At 39.0% G+C, this 24,819-nt stretch overlaps 1 protein-coding gene across 1 annotated transcript in view; it reads left to right on the top strand.

Moving 5' to 3' along the window:
• Positions 1-24,496, top strand: part of SLC25A17 (solute carrier family 25 member 17) — a 39,543-nt gene extending 15,047 nt beyond the window's left edge. The window contains exons 2-9 of the mRNA XM_006207111.4: positions 3,689-3,749; positions 5,609-5,675; positions 7,074-7,225; positions 15,502-15,618; positions 16,543-16,688; positions 16,774-16,869; positions 18,546-18,628; positions 23,449-24,496. Of these exons, the coding sequence (XP_006207173.1) occupies positions 3,689-3,749; positions 5,609-5,675; positions 7,074-7,225; positions 15,502-15,618; positions 16,543-16,688; positions 16,774-16,869; positions 18,546-18,628; positions 23,449-23,596 (870 nt within the window). The 3' untranslated portion in view covers positions 23,597-24,496. The remainder of the gene's footprint in view (positions 1-3,688; positions 3,750-5,608; positions 5,676-7,073; positions 7,226-15,501; positions 15,619-16,542; positions 16,689-16,773; positions 16,870-18,545; positions 18,629-23,448) is intronic.
• The last annotated feature ends 323 nt before the right edge of the window (positions 24,497-24,819 follow it).

Below are 24,819 nucleotides of genomic sequence, written 5' to 3'. Positions count from 1 at the left end.
TGTGCTGGTTGTCTAGACTAGTTCACAGAAAAATATTTGACACATAAAATAGGTCTCATATTACTATACTACCTTTTTAAAAGTATATTAGTGATATTTTAAAAGATTTAATTACAACAATGGTTAAGTGTGGGTGGACTCTGGAGCCAGACTGCCTCTATTCAAATACTGGTTCTGCCACTTGCAAAGTATATGACTTTAGAAAAGTTATAAAACCTCTTAGTACCTTTTTCCTCATCTGGAAAATGGAGAGAATAATAGTACTTACCTCACTGGGTTGTTGTGAGGATTAAATTTTTAAAAATTGAGATGTAATTCACATAACAAAATTAACCATTTTAAAGTGTACAGTTTGGTGGTACTTACTATATTCAGTGTTGTGCAGCCACTACCTCTAACTCATTCCAAAGCATTTTCAATGGATAAACAAAGTATAGTATATACATAGAAGGGAATATTACTTGACAATGAAGAACTGATACATACTACAAGGTGGATAAACCTTAAAAACACTGTGCCAAGTGAAAGAAGCCAGACACAAAAGGTCACATCTTGCACGATTGTTTTTATATGAAATGTCCCGAATAGATACATCTGTAGAGACAGAAAGCAGATTAGTGGTTGTCAGGGCTGAGTGGAGGGGGAAGTGGGGACTGCCTGCTTAATGGGTACAGAGTTTTCTTTTCAGGTGATAAAAATATTTTAGAACATGATAGAGGTGGTGATTACTCAATATTGTGAGTGTACTAAATGTCACTGAATGACGTACTTTAAAATAGTCAGTTTTATGTTACGTGAATTCCACTTCAATTAAAAATAATAATAAAGCCCCTCGATCACTTAGACTGGCAAAAAATCCTCAGGCGACTAACGCCAAAGAGACTGAACCTTGTGGGTTTCTACTCTTCTTTCTGGCCCCAGTGAAGTTTAGCTAGTTTAAATTTTGAAAAATATTTTATGTTTTATGGAACAGTTCTAGGTACTCTGTAGTATGTGGTCTAGGTCAACATATTGCTGGAAATGGAAACTGCCACTTCAACTTCAGCCTTAACTTTTTGATTCTCACATTTAAACTTAGGTTTTCTGACAAAGCCTTGAATACATTTGTGTGTGTGTGTATCCTTCCTTAAAACTAGTAAGCTTTTTATTTCCTTGCCACTGCACACCCCTCCCCCTGCCTGGGCCTGTTTACTGCTGCTGGCCTCCGGGGATTGTGGTGAAAAGGGGGCATTGGTCCTGGCAAGGTGTGACAGTGGGAGCCGGATTGCATGGCTGTTTGTCATGGGGCCAGCCAGTCACCCAGAAAGTCACCCCAGAGCTCCCTTCTGCTTCCCAGTGCTTGTCCCCACCATTTGTAGTAATTCTCTTTATTAGTTTTCCATTGCTGCTGTAACTAATTACCAGGCTGGGTGGCTTAAAACAACACAAATTTAATATCTGGTAGGTCTGTAGGTCAAAAGTCTGATGCAGGGCTCACTGAGCTAAAATTAAGGTGTCAGCAGGACTGCGTTCCTTTCTGGGGGCTCCAGGAGAGAATCCATTTCCTTGCCTTTTCTGGCTTGCCATTCCTTGGCTGATGGCCCCTTTATCCATCTTAAAGCCAGCAATGATGGGTTGAGTCTTCACATTGCCTCACTCCCACCTACACTTCTATTTTTAATGACCCTTATGATTACTTTGGGCTCACTCAGATAATCCAGAACAGTCTTCTTTTTTAAGGTCAGCTGATCAGCAACCTGCCATATAATGTGTTCACAGGTCATGTGGATTAGGATGTGGTCAACTTTCAGGGGATCATTATTGTACCTGCCATATTTATCTTCTGTGCATTGTGGTCTGTGATTTCTTCTTTCAAAACAGCCTCACTCTGCTGTCAATTTCTGGTCCACCAATCAGACCCCTCTCTGCTTTTCTACACAATACTTTTATATATGAATCTTTTCTGTCATTAGTGATTGGAATGGGGAGGAGGCAGAAGTGGGTTTTGAACTGGATCAGTTCACCGTCTTGATCCAGTCTTTCTAGTACTAACACATTTTAAGTGTTTTTTAGATTTACAGATTTGAATTTTTTTATACCAGTCCTTGAGGAGGCGATAGACCTTTCAGCTCTTTGGACTGACTGTTCTCTTTATCTTGGTATAAGTTGTACTTTAAGATTTCAGGATAGGTAGGGCAAGGACTTGTAAGTTAGGAAACTTAGATGTCTATTTAAAGCTGGCAGGGAGGAGGGATGGAGGTCTAATTGTTTGAAAAAGTAGTTTCCAGGCAGGACTTTTCTGCCTGGACTTGCCCTGTCTATGCAGCACCCTGCATACATATGCTCAGACCACGTGATGGGAAGTAAATGCCACAACCTTAATAACCTTGAAAAGTGTTCTCCAGCTTTCCAGCCCCCATTTTTCTTGAAAATTGCCTGAGGGGGAGCAAGGACGCCAGAAGCACAGATTTGTAGACTATAAACCTTTGCAGATCGACTATTTCTTGAGATGTTAAATATTACCTGTTTCTTTTTAGGAAAGAACAGCTATGTGGAAGTCATCAAAACAGCATACATAACTGAAAGTAGAGTGAATTTAATAAACATTTATTTAAGAATCTCTGATATCAAAGAGAATGAGTATTCCTACAACCCGGAGGAAGAGTTAGATTCCACTGTAATATCAGTGCTGTAAGAGACGTGTAAACAAATGTTGTGGGGACATAGAGGAAGGAAGGAACAGCCAGTTGTACCCTGACGGGTAGGCATGGTAACATTTGACCTGAGTTTTGAAGAATACTAGTAGGAGAGTACAGTGTTCTCTTTTGTCAAGCAGGCCGACCTATTTAGATAAGGGACCTAGGAAATTTCTGTTCTTATCTATGATGTTGACCGAGTTTCCAGTTGTTACCATGGTAAAAATATTGTCTGTAACCGTTATTAGATCAGTAGCCTAATGCTTGATCTTATGCCTGAGAATATACAGCCGTGGGTCTGCATCTAGGCTGAGAACCATAAACGCACCTGGAGATTTCATGTGTATAACTTTATTCCTAACTATATGCTAATGGTTTTTATCTGCCATAGGGTCTTAGCAATGGAAAGACTGTTGGCTTCTTTTTTTTTTCTACTGATAATTTTTGTCATCGCATTATCCTAGATGCATTATTTGTAGAATTTGTAGCAAAGATATTGCCCCTATTTTGTTTAACACACAAGCAAACAACTATTTTAAAGAACAATATGATTCTGACATTTCTTACTTTGTGTGAATATATTGATTAAGCAGAGCGTATGGAAGTATGTATTTGTTTGGTTACTAGATATTTTGGTTTCTGGTGGTATCAAAGAAGGCTTAGGAACAGTAACTGACCAGTAAAAGTTTAAAAGTCCATTTACCTACTGTCTTTGACATGTGTCCTAGGTTGTAAACCCCAAAGTTTGTTATCTCGAGGGACCCTACTACATTTTCTTTTTCCATATCAGAGAGAGAGAGGAAAAACATTTTGAAAAATTAAGTATTTCTGTTCAAGTATATAACTATAGAAATTTGAGCAATAATGATCCCAATAGATTAAAATATTGTGTATATTTGTTCACTGAAAATTTGACTTGACTCATTGACAGTAATGAACTTTTGTTCGTTTAAAAGTTGTGGCTCATTATTTTTGTGATACTCTAATGGCTAAAGGCTTTTCAAACTTTTCAGGGAAGCATGACAGCAATGACAGTATTTTTTCCCTTGGATACAGCTCGACTTCGACTACAAGGTGAGTGTCTTATGTCATCATATTCGTGTTCATATAGTGTCAGGAAGCAAACATTTCTATAGTAAGTTCTAAGTTAACATAAGGGTATTCTTTTTTGTTAGAAATCTGTTGTCTGTTTTCCCTGACTTTAAACACATCGTTGCTGTTTCCTAATTAACAGCGAAGCGTTCATGGGTGAGTCATAGCCTCAGTCATTTTCTAATCTGAGAAACCTGAGTGGGCTTGCATTAATAAGTTTTGAATCATTACAATTCATTATAATAAACAGTACAACTTTTTAAAAGCACAATTTGGAGAATTTTTTCCTGGGGGTAGGTTTTCTGGAAAGAGAACACAGAAAAGGAAACGTGGTGAAGCCAAGACCGTTGTCATTGCTCATCTAGGCATATCGTCCTAGTTGGCCTCATTCATTTTATAGGACTTGCAACTTTCTACAACTCTTGCTTGTTTTTCCCTCAATATATTTCACTTTGAAATTATAAACCTATGCCAGAACTTACATGAAGAGATGAGTGAGTTTAACTTTGAGTAACTAATTCCTATGTTAAAACCCTTCATGACTACTATTTTAAATTAATTTTAGAGGTTTTGGAAAGGTGATAATTTTTTTTTACATTTTTTATTGATTCATAATCATTTTACAGTGTTGTGTCAAATTCCAGTGGGAAAGGTGATAATTTTATATAGCTCAAAACCCAAAATACATAAAAAGATACACAGTACAGTGAAAAATCTCACTCTAGTCTGCCTCCTTTTCTCTCCCATCTAGATAATGTTTTTATTAGTTTCTCAGATAGCCCTGCAGAGTTTCTTTATGGAATAACAAGCAAATAATACATGTTCTTAATTTTCTCCCTCTCTTACTCAAACAGCATACTTTCCCCACTGTTCTGTACCTTGTATTTTTCACTGAACAGCATATGTGGGATGGCTTTGTCGTTCTCGTTTGTAGCTGTGGAGTGTTCCATGGTGTGGATGTGACATAAACTGTTTACCCTCCCCTATTGTAGATTCTTAGATTGGTTCTTCTCTTTTGTAGAATAGACCTGTTCTTATACCATTTTGTTTCTGTAAGTTCTGTGGGATAAATTCCCAGCAGTGGGGTTGTTGGATCAAAGAGTAGATGTGTTTATAATTTTGATAGTTATTGTCAGATTGCTTCCTCTAGGGGGTTTCCTAATTTGTTATCCCATGAGCCATACAGGTACCAATTTTAATTCTTAAGCACCTGGTTCATTTTCCCATTTTTATGTTTTCAAAATATTCTTCAAATGTGAGTAGGAAGTTTGAAGTTAATTGAGGTGGGTTTTGTTTTCATTGAGAATGACAAGAAAAGCACAGTTCTCATCTTTTTAAGAACTTTCAGTTTTTAGATTAGGGAACAGCACAAGCTAAAACTTTGAAAACTTTTAACCTTGGCTCTGCTGCCAACTACATGTGTCTTTTATAGACGTGTGTGTCTGTAGCCTATTCTCTAAAAAGGAGATGGTAATTTATTTCCTCTCTGCTTTATAAGATGTTAAGATAAAAATGAGAATATATGACTGGAAAAACCAAGAGAGCCCTATGAAATATATAAGTAATAAATTTCTCCTGTTACATCTTTTACTTTGGAAATGAATTGAATTAAAATGCCTTTTGGTTCATGAATAACAGATGAAACCCAAGGGATCTACAGTTGGGAATTTAGCACATGGGAACGCAGGAGTAACACTGAGCTCTGAGGCAAACAAGGGAGCTTAAAGATAGGGTGGGAGATTGCTTGTGTGAGGTAAATGGCATTTCAGTGAAACTTGCTGATGCTGGAGATAATAATTCTCAAAGGATTTGGTTTGAACATATCCTCTTTGGTCTTGTAGTTGATGAGAAAAGAAAGTCCAAAACAACACACATGGTGCTCCTGGAGATCATTAAAGAAGAAGGCCTGTGAGTACTGCGTTGTGCATCTTTGTCAGATAAAGCAGCTCCTGAGCAGGTTCACGGGCCTTTCTATCCATTCTCATAGCCTTACAGTGTTGTGAATTTGTAATTGCCTGACTTGTAAGTATATAGTTGTTTTCATTTCCTCAAAGTTCTGTGGCCAGCCGTTTTGATTTTTAGATCGTAGAGTCTTCCATGAAACCAATGCTTTATTTGTACCGTAAACTGAAGAAGGTAATAATTGTTTGGTTCATTCCTATCAGATGTATTCAGACATTGTGTACCTTTTTAAAAAATTTTTTATTCAGAAACAATTTCAAGTTTACAAAAGCTGCAAGACTGAAAGTAGTACAAAGAATACCAGTATATGCTCTACCCAGATTCCCCTGTTGTTGACACTTTTTCCATTTGTTTTCCCATTGGTACTTGTGCTTCCTCCCTCTCTTCTTCTGTCTTTACAACCAGACATACACAGACACACACACCACACAGACTTTCTCAGAATTATCTGAGAGTAAGTTACATACCATACATCAAAGCCCTTTACTCCTGTGACACTGACATTTTCAAAGAATATGGGCCTTCTTCACCCCCCCTTTTTTTTTCTTAAATAAAGTGTTTCTCATTTTATGCTTGCCTCCTGTTTCTTCATGATTAGATTGAGGCTGTTCATTCTTGGCCAGAATAATGCATAAGTGAAATTGTATCCTTCTCAAGGTGTCACATCTGGAGTCACATATTGTCCACTTGCTCTTCATTGGTTAAGTATGTGAGTTAGCCACTGAATATTTTGTTTTTCCTCTCTTGTAACTGTAAGCAGCTTATGAGGAAATACTTAATTTAATGTCAGTATAGACTCAGATTCCTGTTTTTTTTAATGATTAACAATTGATTACTATACTTAATTATTTTGGTGCTCAAATTATCCCAGATGTGACCAGGGGATCCCCTTCAGTCTGGTTCCTCCACACTCATAACATGCCCCCGCCACTTTTTTTTGTACTTCTATATTTACTTCATTTTAAATGTTCTTGCCTTGTAATAAAATGTGAGTAATGCTATATGAATCAACAACCATGAGGAAATTGTCTCTAATTTTACGTTGTAATTTGCTAAAGGAAATCAAAGGGGAAAAACCAGTCCTTGAATGTGTGTTTTTTCTTTGGTGTCATTAATGCTAGAAGAGATTTCTTGGGCATCCTTCAGAATGTAAGATACACATACGGTTTGGAGTGACAGTAGTGAAGGAGTGAGCTTTGAGAATATGCGAGTGGTGATCAGCCTTTCCTAGGACTCAGCTCATTTCTGCTCATGAGTAACAGATGAAACCCAGGGAATCTGCAGTTGGGAACTTAGATGGCTTTTGCCCAGCATCTCACTTTGCTTCCTGTGTTCTTCCCCTAGCCTGGCACCATATCGAGGGTGGTTTCCAGTTATCTCCAGTCTCTGCTGCTCCAATTTTGTCTATTTCTACACTTTTAATAGCCTCAAAGCAGTCTGGGTCAAAGGTCAACACTCTACGACTGGAAAAGATCTAGTAGTTGGATTTGTTGCAGGTAACAAAACTTTCTGAAAGTCAGATGTGTTTATATTTTATTGTTTATCTCATGGTCTGTATATCCTTTGAGAGGTTATTTTAACACAAAGTAATGCCACAAAGAATGTAATTAGTTTTCTGACTTGACTGTGTGTGTGTTAAAAATGCACATCATAAAGTTTACCATATTAACAGTTCTTACATGTACACTTCAGCAGTAGGTTTATTCACATTATTGTGAAACAGACTTCCAGAACATTTTCATCTTACAAATGTGAAGCTCTATACCCGTTAAACAACAACTCCCTTTTCCACCCTCCCCCCAGCCCCTGGTAACCACCACTCTACTTTCTGTCTCTATGAATTTGACTACTGTAAATGCATCACGTAAGTGGAATCATACAGTATTTGTCTTTTTGTGACTGGCTTGTTTCATTCAGCATAACGTCCTCAAGGTTCATTCATGCTATAGGAAGTAACGAAATTTCCTTCCTTTTTAAGGATGATATTCCATTGTATGGATATACCACATTTTGTTTATCCCTTCATCTCTCGATGGATATTTAGGTTGTTTCCACCTCCTGGTTACTGTGAATAGTTGCTGCTGTGAACATAGTTTGTGCAAATATCACTTTGAGTCCCTGCTTTCAATTCTTTTGGATATATACTCAGAAGTCAGAATGCTAGATCATATGGTGGTTTTTTTTAGTTTTGAGAGGAACTGCGATACTGTTTTCCACAGCGATGGCACTATTTCATAATCCCAGCAGCACTTATTTCTGGTGTCTTCACATCCTCACCAACACTTGTTATTTTCTGTTTTCTTGATAGTAGCCATCCTAATGAGGGCAAAGTGATACTTCACTGTGGTTTTGATTTTCACTTCTCTGATGAGAAGACATTTCTTCAGAGTTGATATACAAATGGCTAACAAGTATATGAAAAGATGCTCAATATCACTAATCATCAGAGAAGTGCTCTCGTGAAGTGTATATATTTATATATATATATAATATATATTATTATTAATATAATTATATATTATTAATATTAATATTATTATATATAATTATTAATATAATATATATTGATATATAATATATATATACTATATTATATATAGTATATAATATATATATTTCCCCCCCTTGCTAAAGTCTCAGTAAGAACAATTCCTAGCATGTAGTAGGAGCTCAATAAATATTTGCTGAATGAGCAAAATTTTTGTTGAATTAGTCAGGGTTTTATTAAAGAGATGGGAGAAAAAGGAGATCTATTTCCTATGATTTTTTGTGTTTATCCATTTTAGTCTGTAACTAAGTTAATTTATTTAAATGTTGCACATAGAGTGTTAGTACTTTGTGGAGACAGTTTTTGATATGTTCTTTGAAAAATTACTGATTTGAGAGCCACACAATTGAATAAATAAAATGTCTATTTGAAATGAAAATAATTTGATTGAAAAATAGCTACCAGGCCAGGAGTATTCATGGTCTCCAAGTTTTCCTCTTTACCTTATGAGACCACTGCTGTTCTTTAATTTGGTCTCTGAGCCTTTCTTCTGCTTAATACTCTCATTTTAGTCTTAGGTTGATTTTGATATAATTAATTTTCCCTTGCACCAACTTTTTTTCTAATTGAGATATAACTGACATATAATATTAGTTTCAGTTATACAACATAGTGATTGATATTTGTGTATATTGCGAACTTGTGAGAACTTTTAAGATCTATTCTCAGCAACTTTCAAATATACAGTTCAGTATTATTCACTATAGTTACCATGCTGTACGTTACATCATCATGAGTTAATTATTCTGTAACTGGAGGTTTGTACCTTTTGACCTCCTTCACCCCTGTTCCCTGCCAGACCAACTTCGACATAAACAGTATAACACACAGGATTTCATTCCCTGAGGAGATGAATGAATAGTTAGGTAGGTAACTCAGGCTAGAAATCTGGAAGTCCTCAGAGAGGGTGCTCTCTTACCCTCCATATCTGCTTGGTCATCATGAATCGTCCATCAGTCTGTCTCTTAAATATCTCTTGAATGCATTTCCTCTTCTCCATATCCATAGCCATGTCCCCAAATCAAGTGCCATCATCCCTCACCTGGACTGTTGCTCTATTCTGATCTTCTTACCTCTGAAGTCTTACTTACTAATGCACTTTACGTGGTTCTGCCCAAGTAGCCTTTCCAGAAGAATAGTTTTCAAACACTGACATAACTCAAAGAACTCAAGTTTGAGCTTTCTTCACTTGCAAAAACAAATCAGAATAGATCCAAGGTTATCCTGTAGAGAAGAAATCTTTTTTATTTAACTGTAACAAATGGCAATCTAGTATGATCTCTTATACTTACACTTTAAAGTATTTGTAATACCTTAATTTTAATACATTTTAGTTTATTGCGGCTCATATGTATTTACATTTAAAAGGTTATGATTTTAGTTATAACTGTTTAGTCCAGGACTAACTCATATAACTTTCCATGAAGCTACTAATTTCTGAAATGTATGATTAAATCTTTTCCTTGTTTGTCTGAAGCTGTTTGTTTGCTGACGCCTCATTATCCACTAAGCACACACCATGCCTTGTTCTCTCTCACTGTGCTCTGCTCACTTCCTTTCTAATTCTTACACACTTTGTAATTATGAGAGATTCTTCCATACCTAGAACAGCTAGACTGGTATAGTAGGGCAGTTAGATTTAAAAAGTCAGTGGAAGTAGGGAGTATCATAAAATGCCTATTATATATCTAAATATTTTATTTTCACCTCAGATGTATGAATACATACTTTTCCAGTTTTTGTGATGAATGGCCAAGGCATATCAGCTCATTGATGGGAGTTTTGTGCTTTTTTTCTTATATAACCATACCTATGGTGCTTTCCCTGCTGTAACAGATACAGGTGACATAAGCAGGCTGAAGAAAAGACACAGTTGACTCTTGGTGAGCTTAAAACCCAGCGGGGTGGGAGTGGAAGGACATGGGCACACTGGTCACATGTTTTCATGTGCTGTGGCACCGTCAGTATGTCCCGTAACGGGAGAGAGGTTTATCTGGTGAGTCCAGTATGTGGAACTGGTTAAAAGTGATCCCCCTGTAATAATGTCATTCTAATTCACTTACATTCTGAAATGTTTTCTTGAGCTTGTGAGAGAAGAATGGAATTATGCTTAACGTGCAGGGAGAGCCCATAGGTCTGTGTTGATTCTGAACATCATCTATTACATGTCTTTTCAGAGAAATGGTTGAGATCTGCTATTCTAAAATCCCAATCTGGTTATGTTACGCCCAGGTTCAGACCCTTCGGTGTCTGTCGCTTGCATACGGGATGAAGTCACGGGCACCCTTGGCGTATAAGGCCCCTCTCGTACAAGTGCAGGATGCGAGCCTGACGTGCAGGGCTTGCTGTGATACTGCTTACCTCTCTAGCTCTCTCCTGTGCCCCGCCCCGTGCCAGACTGATTCCTCGAGTAGACCCAGCCGTTTAGTGTCTTCATTCCTCTACAGCTACTCTTGTCTGTCTGAAGCAGTCTTAACTGCGTTTTTAAATATTATTAACTCCTATTCATCCTTTTATTCTCAACTCAAGCTCCTCCTCTTCAGGAAGCCTTCCCTGTTTCTCAAACCCACCACCCCCAGGTTTTATTCTGTGTTAGGCGCCTACGCTTTGTGCTCCAACACGTTGTGAATAGTGTATACTCTGTCTGCGGGCTTACTCTACTGAATAACAACAGTCAGCCTGTTACGTCTTTATCTTTTCCTAGACAGTGAACTCCTTAAATTTAGTCAGAGATTACATTTTTTTATCTCTACATCCCCAGTATCTTGATGCAGTGCCTGATACATAGAAGGTGCTGATTAAATGCTGAGTGAATGAATTCAGTTTAAAAGACCACTCCTCCTGTAATCTTCCCATTGTGTCACATGGCACCTCTAGACTTCTGGTTGCCCTACCAAAAGTCTTGAATTGGTCCTCTTTCTCTCTGACCCCACCTCCAATCTATGAGCAAATCCTATTGTCTGTTTCTTCATGTGGTGTCTAGAATTCAGCCCCTTTCCCCACCACCACCTGAGTCCAGGCCACCATTAAATCTTACCAGGATTATCTTCAGAGCCCTGCTTCCTCCTTTGTCCTCTTCAGTATGTATGCAACACAGCAGCCGCTTGTAACCTTGTTAAAACATAAGTGAGATCATATTATTTCTCTCTTCAAAGTCCTCCAGTTCCTTCCCTTCTCACTCAGTAAAAGCCAGAGTCCTTAACCTGGTCCTACCAAGCCCCATGTGACTTGGTCTGCCTACCCGTCTCCCCACTCACACCACTGCAGGCCGCCCTGGCCTCTGCTCCCTGAACACTCCTGGTTGCTTCCCCCTCCGGGCCCGTGTGCCTGCTGTTCCCTCGGCCTGGTTCCTGCATGGTTCACTCCCTCACCTCTTTAAAGTCTTTCCCTGAATGGCCACACTGTCTAAACTGGTGTCCTTTTCCATCCCTCTTCTCTGCTTAGATTTTCTCCTTAACCCTTGTGCTCTCACATACTGTGTATTTCACTTGTTTGTCTTGTCTCACACCTTTCCAGTGGGACCTTCAGAGGACAGGAGTTTTCATTTTTTAATTGCTGTGTCATCAGCACCTACTTAGCACATACTGGACACACAGTGCATACATGATGAGCAGACCATGGCTGAATGGCTTGCAGATAAGCATTGACTTCTCCTAAAATACCCAGAAAGTCATTTAAGAAGTGCTAATTCATACCTCAGGTAAAAAAACATCTGCTAGCTAGTTTTACATGTGTTTCCAGTTGACTTAAGGTAGATTTAATATCAAGAAGAGTAAAATTTCTAACACCTCTGAGAAGAAACAGGCTATTGGGGTGAGACTGAATTCCTATCTTTTGAGATATTCAAAAATAAAGTGAATAAACTCTTGGTGTTTGGGTTAAGTTAGTGGTTCTCAACTGAGACCGATTTTGATCCACAGGGGACATTTGTCCATGTCTGGAGGCATTTTTGGTTGTCACAGCTGGCAGGTGCTGCTAGCATCTGGTGGGTTGAGGCCAGGCTGCTGCTCAACATCCCACACGGTAGCACCCCCGCCCCGCCCCAAACAAATGATATCCCGCCCCAAATGTTAGTAGTGTCCCAGCTGAGAGACCCTTGATCAAGTGAATTTTATAGTCCTTTATAATTCTGAGATTCTCTGATAGTAGGTTTCCCTTTTTCTGAAGGTAGGGAATTCCTTGGAAATTACTTTCGTGAGTTTTAAACTTCTCCTTATAACATGTTTTTATACCTTAATACCTGCATATTTTTACAATAATTAGAATAGCTTTTTCCCTTCCTGCTGTGAACCCTGCCACTGTATTACAATCCCTGTAGGAGTGAGTTTCATTATCTCCAGGGAAAACCGGAAACAGTATTATTATTTTTCTAATTCTTTCTAGAAACTTAGAGACTTATTATTATTTATTGTATTTTCACAGGAGAAAAAAAAAGCCATATAGCTTAATATATACCCTGGGGAAGAATTTGAGAACAGAACCTTACAGATAACTTAAATGAAGATGATACTGGCTATTTTTATGAAACTGGGGTTTTTATCACTAACTCCTTTTGGATGCAAATGGTGTTATCATTGTGATAGTTGAAATTAACTTCCTGTGCTGAGACCTTAAACCTGGTAAGGCAGGATTGTTCCTGCAGTGTATCAAGCTGCATTCCTTTGGAGAGAGCCAAACACTTAGGTTTGTGGCCCTGTCTGCCACTGCAGTGGTCACTGCCCATACATCCCAGAAGTGCACAGCCACTTAGCATACTGCATTTTTGTCTTCTCTCCTCAACAAAGGAGACTCATTGCTAAAAAAACTATTGTCAAGATTTCAGAAGTCAATAGCTGTGTTCTGAGTTTTCTTTGAATCAGTGAATGATTTTAGTGAGTATGTTCAATTGCTGTTCCCCATCTCTTAATTTTGGTTCTGTTTTCTTGTAAATGATTTTTTGTGAAAGAAGAAAGAAAATAGAATCATTCGAACTAGAAGAGAAACAATCTCCTGTCCTTAGGTAGATCACGTTTTCCCACCTTAGAGCTGAAGTAACAGCCACAGCTTGGAACTGGCAGGAGACTTTTCTGCACGTAAACAAGCGGACGGCGTCTTTATCCTGCGGCCACATCCGTCCTGCCTTAGCAAGAGTCCAACTTGCTCATCATGTTCTTCTGTAGCTTGTTTTTCCTCCACAGAAGGCTGTCCTTTGTTTGATTGTATAGGTTGCAAGTTTTCAGTAAAGTTTGGATCCTCAAATATTTTCCCAGAACTCATAAAATGATAGTGGTTAAAAAATACCTCTCCATCTGTTTTGGCTTAGAGGATGAACAAAGTACTTCACTTCTCAAATAAAAGCTGTGAAATATAAAATGTTTTTGTAAGGACTTTGTACTCTCTTCAGATGATAATAGTGCATTTGCGTGCTTGACCTTGTCCTTAGAATCCTCTCAGTCTTTCAGCTCATGTTGATAGTGGGGATATGTAAGCAGAATTTTAAATAATGGCTAAATCTTAATGTTGGCTGCATTGCCTTGGAAGTGTTTTGTGTGTGCCTACCTCTTGAATAGAACATGAAGGGAACTTTGATTTCTAAAGAATTTGTTTAATGGGCAGGCTGCTTCATATGTTTAGAAAGGTGGGTGTACTGTACCTGTCTCCGGTATCCACAAAAGCTCTAGCTCTGAACCCTCCCGTCGTCTTCATCAACAACAACAACACAAAAAGCAGTGGACTACTTAAGCACTTTCTAGTCTGATTTTTCTGGCTGTTGATTTTTTTTTTGTTAAGTGATGTGTACTTTGTATTGTCTAGGGATACATTATAAAGTCTGGGCAAATGGGTATGTGTTGATATTCTTCTGTCTTGGCCTCTTGGGCACTGCTTTTTTAAAATGAAACTAGCAAGAATCTCTCAATAAGACTTTTTCAGAAAATAATCAATGCCTCAAGTGACAACGTATAAGTACATTGAATCATGGCTACAGATGACTCCTTGGTGTTATATGTAAAAATATAACAAATACGACTCATAAAATTATTTGATAATGCCTTTTATTTTGAGAAATATATTCTCATAATGTTCCTAAGAGAGAGGTTCCAAAATATCTTACTTTTGCAGCTGTATACAACTAATGAAAATTCAGAATTTGGATTTCCTGGCAGTTTCACCAAGCTTATCCTTAGTATGTTCTGAGATTCCTTAAATCAAACATTTTTAATCCTGTTGTATTTAAGTGGCTATTAGTAAAAGAAAGTTTCCCTTCCTTATCAGTGTGCCTCTTGGTTCTTCAAAGTATGCCTGGAGCCAGATAGCTTGATGTATGGTTGTTTGCTGAGTTTGTTCATTGGTTTACTTGTTTAATATTTTACTTAACAAACATTTATAAAGTATATACTACTGTGTGTCAGGCACTTTGTTACAACTCTGTCTGGTATTTTTCTTTAATCATTTCAGGACTGATGAGGAATATTTTAATATCTCAAAAAGGTGTTAAATTGGGATCATGTATTTTCACAAAAGAAGCACCTGGCTCATTGTATTGTTCCACTCTGAGGCCACCTTGGGGGGCCAAGATCCCCATCCTTAAGCTTGTAAGGATTATGCTTGTGAAGCTGTTTCAGGTGTTTTTGTGACAGTTCATAACTGCTGCTTGCTGCCTGCCTATCCTAATCCCCCAAGCCATGAGGAGCTCTTCCATGAGCCTCTAGTCCATGTTGAAGCACTCTCAAATGTCACCACTTTCTCCCACCTGTCACCCATTGTACTAGATCCATACTCACTTAAAACCATGTGAGCTACTTATATGAGAGTTGTAAATTGTTTGTTTTATGTGATATTGTCATGGACTTATTTAGCATGTGATCAGTAAGCCACTTACCCTGTCTTAAAAAGCTGTTTTTAGAAATTACGTATACTTAAAACAGTATCAAAATTGCTACTTTGGATGCTCTATAAATTGACAAACAGATTGCCTCCTGTTATATAGGTGAGGAAACTCATTACTCTTTTCATGTGGAGAGTACTGTTGCCAGCCATTCTGCCATCAGCTAGGCTTCTGAATTGCTTCTAACAGTACTGGCTTCTGTTGCACCCGGGCACAAAGGGACACCTTACCTTAGGTCTCCTAGGAGGTCAGTGGCAGAAGTATAGCTGGAAGATTGGTGTGTAGCTTTAATATAAGACAGCAAAGCGCCAAAGGTTACATTTTGCTTTTCCTTTGTCTCTCCCTCTTTCTTTCTAAAGGGGTAGTGAACGTGCTGCTAACAACTCCACTCTGGGTGGTAAACACCAGGCTGAAGCTGCAGGGGGCAAAATTTAGAAATGAAGACATTGTACCAACCAACTACAGTGGTATTATTGGTGAGTGTCTCTTAGTCAAGTTTCCGTGATAATGCTTATAACAGACAGCCTCACATCTCAGTGTCCAGAAGTAAGCATTTGTTTTGTTCATGTGTCTGTGGATTGATGGGGATTTGACTTATCTAGGCTGACTCCAGCCTGGGATCCTCAGCTCCCCGTGTCTCTCTTCCTTCTCCTGGGACCAGCCTGAGCGTATACTCTTGGTGATGGCGAAAGCAGAAGAGGACGCGCCCAATCGTACAAGCATATCTCAAGCCCTGTCTGTATCTTGTCTGCTGACCTCCTCTAGACCAAAGCCCATTCAATTTCCAAGCCCCAGGAAGAGGGGGAGAAATATCCCGTGGAGTGTAGTGGGAGGGGGTGAATATTTCTGAAGAATAATCTGCTGCACTTTTTTTTTTCTAGTGTTGTCTTTGGATGAAGATACCAAAGTAGTGTAGGATATCTTTGAGCTTCTGCTTTTTAATATATCACATGCCAGGTTCTCCTTTCTCATGTTTCCATCTTTGTAATGAAAACAGTGGTTTTCTTATAAGGCAGTCCTATAAAACGGACTCCAGGAAACTATCTTATTGTTTTCTGTACTAGACTTTGTTGTGAAACACGCGAGCCATCAGTTCACAAGTCTGTGTAATACAGAGTTCCCAGTGGTGGTGATTACTTAGGAAAATTTGACATGTTAACCCCAGATTTGTCAGGAAGAGTTGCCTGTGATTGAAGTTGGTCTCTCAGTAACTTGGTGACTGTCAATATCTGATGATTATCCAAAAGTAGTAACTGATTAATTTGCCTCTAAAATGTCATGGCAAGAAGGAAATCTGGATAGAACCGGTATGGTTTGTGTTCTGGGTACATTTGAACAGAATTCGCGTTGTTTTCTCTGGATAGGGGATAGTCATCACAGGTCCTTGATTTCTTGCTTAGATGCTTTTCACCAGATCATTCGGGATGAAGGAATCTCGGCTTTATGGAATGGCACATTTCCTTCCTTGCTGCTGGTCTTCAATCCTGCCATCCAATTCATGTTCTATGAAGGTTTAAAACGGCAGCTTTTAAAGAAACAAATGAAGGTAATCCCTGATTTTGAAAGCAGCAAATAATCTCTGACACCTTCTTGTTTAGATTGAAGTAGTTCATTCTTTCTTTGCTTTCCAGCTTTCTTCTTTGGATGTGTTCATCATTGGTGCACTAGCCAAAGCAATTGCCACCACGGTCACCTATCCCATGCAGACGGTACAGTCAATCCTGAGGGTGAGTCCCTGCATTTAGTCAAACAACATTCTAAAATACGTGGTTTCTCTGTGTGAAGCAATGTTAATGAAGTAGTGAGTTGTTAAGCCAGAGCATTCCTCATCCATTTTTCCATTTGTCTGACATTTTGCTAACCAGTCTGGCTATCAGTTGGTTTCCTATTTGGCTTGGAACAAAGTTTACATTTGCGATTTCTTAGGTAACGTGGTATATCAGAAAACCCAAATATGGAGGAAGGTTCTTTAAGGACCTCAGGAGAATGTAAGTTTCCTTCCTTCTCGTTCAAGTTGATTTGTTTGGTGTCAGGGTAGATTATCCTTTACAAAATCTTGATTCGTTTAGTTCATTCAAGAGGAATTAATGATTTAGCTTTTCTGAAGAACTTTTAAATTTCTAGTTTTTCATTCATTCAGTTATTTATTCATTGAGATATGTCTCTTTTAAGCACCCACTCTGTGTGAGGAGCTGGGTGCACATGATGAATAAAAGAGTCCCCGCCCTTAGAGGGGTAACGGAGGAGAGAATGAACAGATAAATAAGCGAGATATAGATAATTACAAGTTCAGGAAAGGACTTACAGGAAGTGAACAGCGTCCTGTGACTTAGTGGAGAGCAGCATGGTGGGGAGCTTCCTAAATGGCATGACTGGAAATGGGCTCCTCTGTGGAGCCATGTGTAAATCAAGACTTAAGGGCAGCTAAGGATCCAGCTGTGCCAAGTGCGGGAGGAAGAGTATTCTAGATGGAGGAAATGCAATGTGTCGAGAGCTTGGTGAGTCCTAGGAACTGAAAGGAGGCCATTGTGGCTGGAGGTGGCTCGGGGAGATTGGGAAGTAGCAGGGAGGCTGTAGGTGAGGACAGTGGGAAGCCTTGCAGGGCTTTAGACTGGGGCGTAATGTGGTCTGATTTACAATTCGAGAAGATTACTTTGACTGTTCAGTGGAGAGATAAGAGGAGGCTGTTTCAGTAATACAGGGGAGACATGATAGTGGCCTGGACTTGAAGTCTAGCAGTAGAGAGGAGAGACCAGGTGAGGACAGATTCAAGGTCTGTTTGGGAGAAAAAATTCAAAGAACTTGCTGATGAGTAAAATGAGGGTGGAGGTGAAAGTATTTCAGTTCAAAAATATGATTACCTTCTTTTAAAAGTATTTTTACTAGTGTACTATTTTTAAATTGGTAGCTAACATAAAGGAATTCAGTAGCGTTCAGATAAATGTGTTTTGACACTTTTGTAGTACAGAGATTTAATGTGAAGAGCTTGGACTGCAGAGATTCTAATTGATGAGTGTTTATCAGAACTTCTTAAGGAACTGAAAGCCATGCCATCAATATCGACATCTTCATCACGGGCATGGTTTTTAACTTTGAGGTAGAATTTTCCCCTACAATTCTCTGTAAAATGAAAATTCTCATGCTTGCTTCACTGAAAAAATGTTTCTTATTTTCACTTATTTCATTGAAATATTTCATTTATTTCATGACTTATTTCATTGAAATATTTCATTTATTTCATTGAAAAATAGAGGATTAATGAAATCTACATACTAATTGGATATTTTTATTACCTTATGCTATAAGATAGTACTCCAACATAATTTCCTTTACAGGTAGAAATTAAGAAAAAGGAAGCAGTAGCAAAGAGTAATTATTTGATTTTTTTTGTCTTCCTCCTCAGTTTGGACGTCACAGACTAAACCCAGAAAACAGAACACTGGGGAGTCTTCGGAACATTCTCTATCTTCTTCACCAGCGAGTAAGGTGAGCTTCGTAGATGTTTCACATTCTGTCCTCTCTTTTAACAGCCATCTCTGCCAAGAAGTGGTTGTGTTTGCTTATCTTGCACCACTGCCTTGGCAGCGGCAGCCCAGAAACTTCTCCCTTGCCTGCTGTGCTCTCAGATTGCTCACTTTTGGGGCTTAGTGAGATATGACAGCGTTTTGGAAATATTACGGAAAAGTGCAGGTCCTTATTCTTTGTTCGTTACAAATATTCAGGACACCTTCAGAAGGGGAATGCTCCTGTGAAATCCTGCCATTTGTGACAACACGGCTGGACCTTGTACGTATTATGTTAAGTGAAATAAGTCAGGCGGAGAAGGACAAATACCATGTGATTTCACTCATGTGGAATCTTTTTTTTTTTTTTCATGTGGAATCTTAAAAAAAAAAAAAAGCTCAGTGAGGCAGAGAACAGATTGGTGGTTACCAGAGAGGAAGAGGGTTCGAGGGCAAAATGGATGAAAGGAGTCAACTGTACGTAATGGATGGTTATTAGACTTGTGGTGGTGATCAGTGTGTAGTGCACACAGATGTCAAATTATAATGCTGTACACCTGAGACATGGAATTAAAAATGAGAGAGAGCCCTCCTGTAATCTAATGTAGAGACCATCCTGCTGAGTAGTGCTCCGTCAGTGGCATATCCTATGACCTCTCGTAGATAGAAACAAGCAGCTATCGGAGAGCCACAGTCAGAGTGGGAAAGCGGGGGGAGCAGGAAGAGTTATAACAACTTCATAATGGTGACAGCAGTGATGATGGTGATGACAGTAGCTAACGTTTTTCAGTGCTCGCTGTGTGGCAGGCACTGCGCTGAATGCTCTGCATAGGCAAGCCCACCTAATCTGAACAATTGCCCTGTGAGGCAGGTACTGTTGTCATTTCCCTGTTTCATTTAAAGAAACTGACCCCTCGGGAAGTCAGATAAGTCAGAGCACCTTTGACGCAAAAGCTGCTATAACTTTATTACTGTTCCTAGATGTAAGATATTTTGAAAATAAACTTATTATAAAGATAGAATATGCTTGGGATTAAAAAAAATCAAAGATAAAGAAGTGGTATAAAGTAAAAACTAAATGCCCACCATACCTAGTGTTGGCAAAAATGTGAAGCAACCAGAATCTTCTTGTGCTAGTGGGAATTCAGAATGGCACGACCACTTTTTCCAAAGAATGCAGTTTGACATTCTGTTAAGGTAAACCAACACCTACCATAGACCCAGCCATTCTCCTTCAGGGTATTTACTGGAGAGAAATGAAGTATATCTACACGAAGACCTGTACATAAATGTTAATAGCAGCTTTCTTTGCAAGAGTCAAAAACTGGAAACACCCCCCAAATGCCCATCATCAGGGGAGGAGGTACAATTTGTGATATATCTATACAGTGGAATACTATTCAGAAATCAGAAGGAAGGAATTACTGATACATGCAACAACATAGATGGATCTCAAAATAATTATGCTGAGTAAAAGAAGTCATACAAAAAAGAATTCATACTGTATGATTCCATTTACATAGAACTTAGAAAATGCAAATGATCTATAGTGACAGAAAACAGATCAGTGGTTGCCTGGGGCCAGAGTAGGGGAAGAGGGGGAACGGTTACAGAGGGAGACGAGGATAATTTTGGTAATTTTGGAGGTGATGGATATGTTCACTACGTTGAATGTGGTGATGGTTTCACGAGTGTACATCAGTCAGAACTCATTAAATTGAAGTCATTTAAATGGCAGGAAAGCTATAAATACATGCATCCTTACTGTTTTCTATCTCTCCTATCCCTTTTCCAAGAGGTAGTCACTGTTAACAAAAAGTGTATAGATTTCCAGAATACTGCATAAAACATACATTTTTGGGTATTCATTTTTATACAAATGGGATTATATGGGAATATTGTTTTGCAAACTTGAATTTTTATAAACTTAATGTTATGAAAAAATAAATAAGTAAACTTAATGTTACAAACAAGCCTCCATATCAATATCTATATTAGATTATTTTTTAATGACTGCCTTGTTTTTTGTTACATAACATACCATAATTTATTGACTAATACACTTATGGTGAATATTTAGTTTGTTTCCAAGTTTTGCCTTTATAGAGATTGATAAATGAATAGCCTGTAAATTCAGCTTTGCACTGAGTGATTATATTGCAGAGAAAATTCCTTCAAGTAGAATCACTTGGTTAAGAAGTTTGAACGTATAAAATTTTGATAAGTGTTGCCATATTGATCCAAAAAAAAGTGATACCAATTTCCGTAGCATTGTGAGAGTTAAGAAAGATGTAGTTAAGAAAATTAAGAACGTAGTGTTAACTAGAAATCTGCAGGGTTATATAGTTTTCAGATCCAGTGTGTTTTCACATTTCTCATCTTGTTTGGTTTTCACTCAACCTTGTGAGTGTGGAAGGGTGACTGTATTCCGATTTTTGCAGAATAGGAAACAGATTTAGAGAAGGAAAGTGACTTGCCCAGCACAAGGCAGATGGAGGCAGAGCCAAATGTTCAAACTCATATGCTCAGTAAGCACTCGGGAACTTATTAATGAATGAATGAAGAACTTTTCTTCATCCACTAGAATGTTCTACAATGATGGAAATATCTGTGCTCTTCAGTAGGGTCACCACTAACCACATGTGGTTGTTGAAGCACTTGAAATATGGCTAGTACAACTGAGGAACTGAATTTTTAATTTTACTTAAATTTGAATTTCCACATGTGGCTAATAGCTACTATATCGGACAGCAGAGTATACCATGCCTCGCCTCTCCAGAATTTTGATTGATTAAGAATCACCTGAAGTGCCTGTTAAAATACTGATTCATGCCTCCCCTTTGGGGTGGGACCTGGCAATCTTCATTTCTAAACAGACGCTGGTGATTCTGATGTGAGTGGATATAGAGAAAAATTCACACCAGTCTGTCTTTCCTTTACTGCTCACACAGGACACTTCAGTTTGGGCACTTCTGGTCACCAGATGTGGGGGTGGGTTCCCGCGCCAAGCAATTCTGTGTACTACCAGCTGAGTGTCCTAAAATTTAACTCAATTCTGACACTGTACACCTGGAGATAGCATTAGATCCCACAGGTTCAGTAAGAGCTCACTCCCATGATACTGACCCCCATTTCAGGTGACAGTCACAAGTAGTGGGTCCCCAGGTTACACAGAACTTCTGTCTGACTTGGCTGCAAATTAGAGGTTGCCGTGACCTCTCTCTTGGATTCGATTGTTTGCTGGAGCAGCTCACCGGACTCAGGGGAACACTTCTTTATGTTTACCAGCTTATTAAAGGCTGTGATAAAGGGTACAGGCTAACAGCCGGATGAAGAGCTCTGGGAGGCGCCTAAGCACTAGGGCTGCTGTCCCTGGAGTGCTGGGGTGTGTCTCTCTCTTGGTACATGGGTGTGCTTACCAACCTAGAAGCTCTCTGAACCCTATACTCTGGGGATTTTTGTGGAGGCTTCATCGCATGGGCATGATCCATCATTAACTCCTTTTGCAGCCCCCTTCCCTCTCTGGAGAATGGGGGGTGGGGCTGAAAATCCCAAGCTTCTGATCATGGCTTGGTCTTTCTGGTGACCAGCCCCACCCAGGAGCCCTCCCAGAGCCTTTAGAACGAAAGACACTGCTATCACCCAGGAATTTAAAGGACTTAGGAGCTCTGTGTCAGGAACTAGGATCAAAGGCCAAATATTAGAGTAAGAAATGCTCCTAGTGCTCTTACCACTTAGGAAATGACGAGGGTTTTAGGAACTCTGTGCCATGAACTGAGGAAGGAGACCAGTATATGTTTTTTCTGTTATCTCACAGCAAACCTCATCTTGAGAAACACTGCAGTGGGCTTTCTTGGGGGAACGTAATTCAAGTTGGTCAGTGAACTAGAAATCATGAGTTAAGGCTTTCATTCCCATTTATCACATGATTTGTTCCAAATAATAGATTTTCATACGTAGCAAATATATAAAACATAGACTAGCTTCTGAATGGAGCACTCGATTAGCTTTAATATCTCAGTCTGCCTGCCATATGTAGCCCTGGACTTGCTGATGAACTTGCACGTGAGATGAACTCACTCTCAACAAGGAACTTTGAAGGCATCATTTCCTCTGAATTCTTGGTCCTAGCTGGAGCATTCTTCCCTGTGGTCGGAGCAGTGGTTCTAAAGGGCTGGTCTCCGGGCTAGTGTCATCCTCCTCCTCACCTGGGAGCGTGTTAGAAATGCAAATTCTTGAATCCCATTCCAGACTGAATGGTGGCCCACTGAGCCTTTCAGGCAATTCTGGTGTACGCTAAATTTGAGAACCTCAAGGTTAGACGATCAAATGTATGGAAAGACTCAGCATTGGATAGCTTTTCATTTCTGTCACTTTCTCTAGTTCTGTTGAGGCTAAAATGATGTAAATCAAATGGCAGCTTTCTACCACTTAGGGACTGTTAGGTTGAAATAGCCAAGTTAGGAGAACATTAAAGTAAAGTTCTAAAAAGTCCTTTGTCAGATCCCAGACTTTGGCATTAAGATGATTTTAGGATTTTAGGATCTACACCCTATCTGTGGGATATTGTCAGCATTCTACAAATTAATGGTGGCTATGAAGAAATACTAAACATTCACCAGTCCCTGAATACCTTTAAAGATAGAAAATACCTAAACAACAGAAGTCTGTTAATATTTAAAACTTCCATTGCTTGTTTTGATTCTAAGGATAAACCTTTGCAAAATAGTTTGTTTCTTTAAAACAGGAGTTGACTTTTATAAAGAAAATCTTCTGTTTTTTTCCAAACCTCTTCCCTTTTAGGCGTTTTGGAATAATGGGGCTCTACAAAGGCCTTGAAGCCAAACTGCTGCAGACAGTCCTCACTGCTGCTCTCATGTTCCTTGTTTATGAGAAACTGACGGCCGCTACCTTCATAGTGATGAGGCTGAAGAGCGTGCGCAAGCCCTGAGAGCCCTTCCACTGCCGAGCGCGCGCGGTGGTGCCCAGGATGAGGGCTTCCTTCCGTGTGTCTTTTACTTGCTCCTTCCACTGAGAACTTTACCCTCATTGGCTTGAAACACATCTAAGATTAAACATGGGATATAGCCGGCCTGACCCATTACCAACTTAATTTTGATGACGGTTGGTTGAATTTTGTGGGGGAGGTTGGACTAATGGCCATATGAAAAGAAAACGTTATTGAAAACCTGAAAATGACAGTTCGTGGGGTTTATTGGTTTCTTGAGGGGAATGGACTATGACCCTCATGTATAATCTTTTCCAGTGAAAATCTTTCTAAAATTTACCAGCCATTCTGTCTACCAGGACCCTCCCCCAGGTTCTAGGACAAATTTGCTACCATGTAATTCCCCTCATATACTTTCGTAAGTCTTCATCTTGGCACTTTCCTCACTAAAAATGTTATGGCTATGCCGTGGGCATGACTATTTTTGTTGGGGTTGTTTTCTCCTGCTTAAAGAAAGGTGTCTTCTTCAGTGTGTGAGCTATTTATTTTGTGGGGGAAGTGAAAATTATTAATCCCAAATGATTCTCTTATAAACTATTTGTAAACATCACTTATTCTTTAGTAGTTGATGTAATTAAAAATATTAATTTTGAATCAATTTTTTATTACAAAACTTGAGGTTTCATAAGTTCATCCATACAAGCCCCAATAAATTGTCAGCACAAAAGACATTCTTAGACGTTGCCCTTATTACAGTATTACATTGGGTTTGCAGCCAGCTGATAAGAATCACAGAAAAGGGGGAGGGAGCAGATACTTTGTTTAGGCTCTGGAATATCATCTTTCTTTACAAAATCCTGGGAGAGGCTGTATGTTTTAAGAATAAACATCTGATTGCGGTTATTTCTTTTTGGAAACATTCCTTAGAGTCCTGCTGCTCGGAGCATTGTGTCTCTGAGTAGCATTGACATCACCTGGGAGCTTGTTGGACATGCAGTCCCAGACTTTCTGGGTCATATTCTGCATTTTAACAAGATACCCAGGTGATCTGTACTCTCATTAAAGTTCAAGGGAACTTAGGAGCCCCTGACCCTACAAGAGATAAAATTGGTTTCAATTATAGAAACCAAAACAGATTGTTCTCAAAGGAAAGATAGACTAATGTATTAAAACAACCTCTGAAAAAGCTGGGAGTCCTAGTCGTCATTTACTTTCGCCGCATAGCA

Source organism: Vicugna pacos, chromosome 12, assembly GCF_048564905.1.
Source record: "Vicugna pacos chromosome 12, VicPac4, whole genome shotgun sequence".
Classification (NCBI taxonomy): Eukaryota; Metazoa; Chordata; class Mammalia; order Artiodactyla; family Camelidae; genus Vicugna; species Vicugna pacos.
Note: the sequence above shows the minus strand (reverse complement) of the source record. Positions and strands in the feature narration are given on the sequence as shown.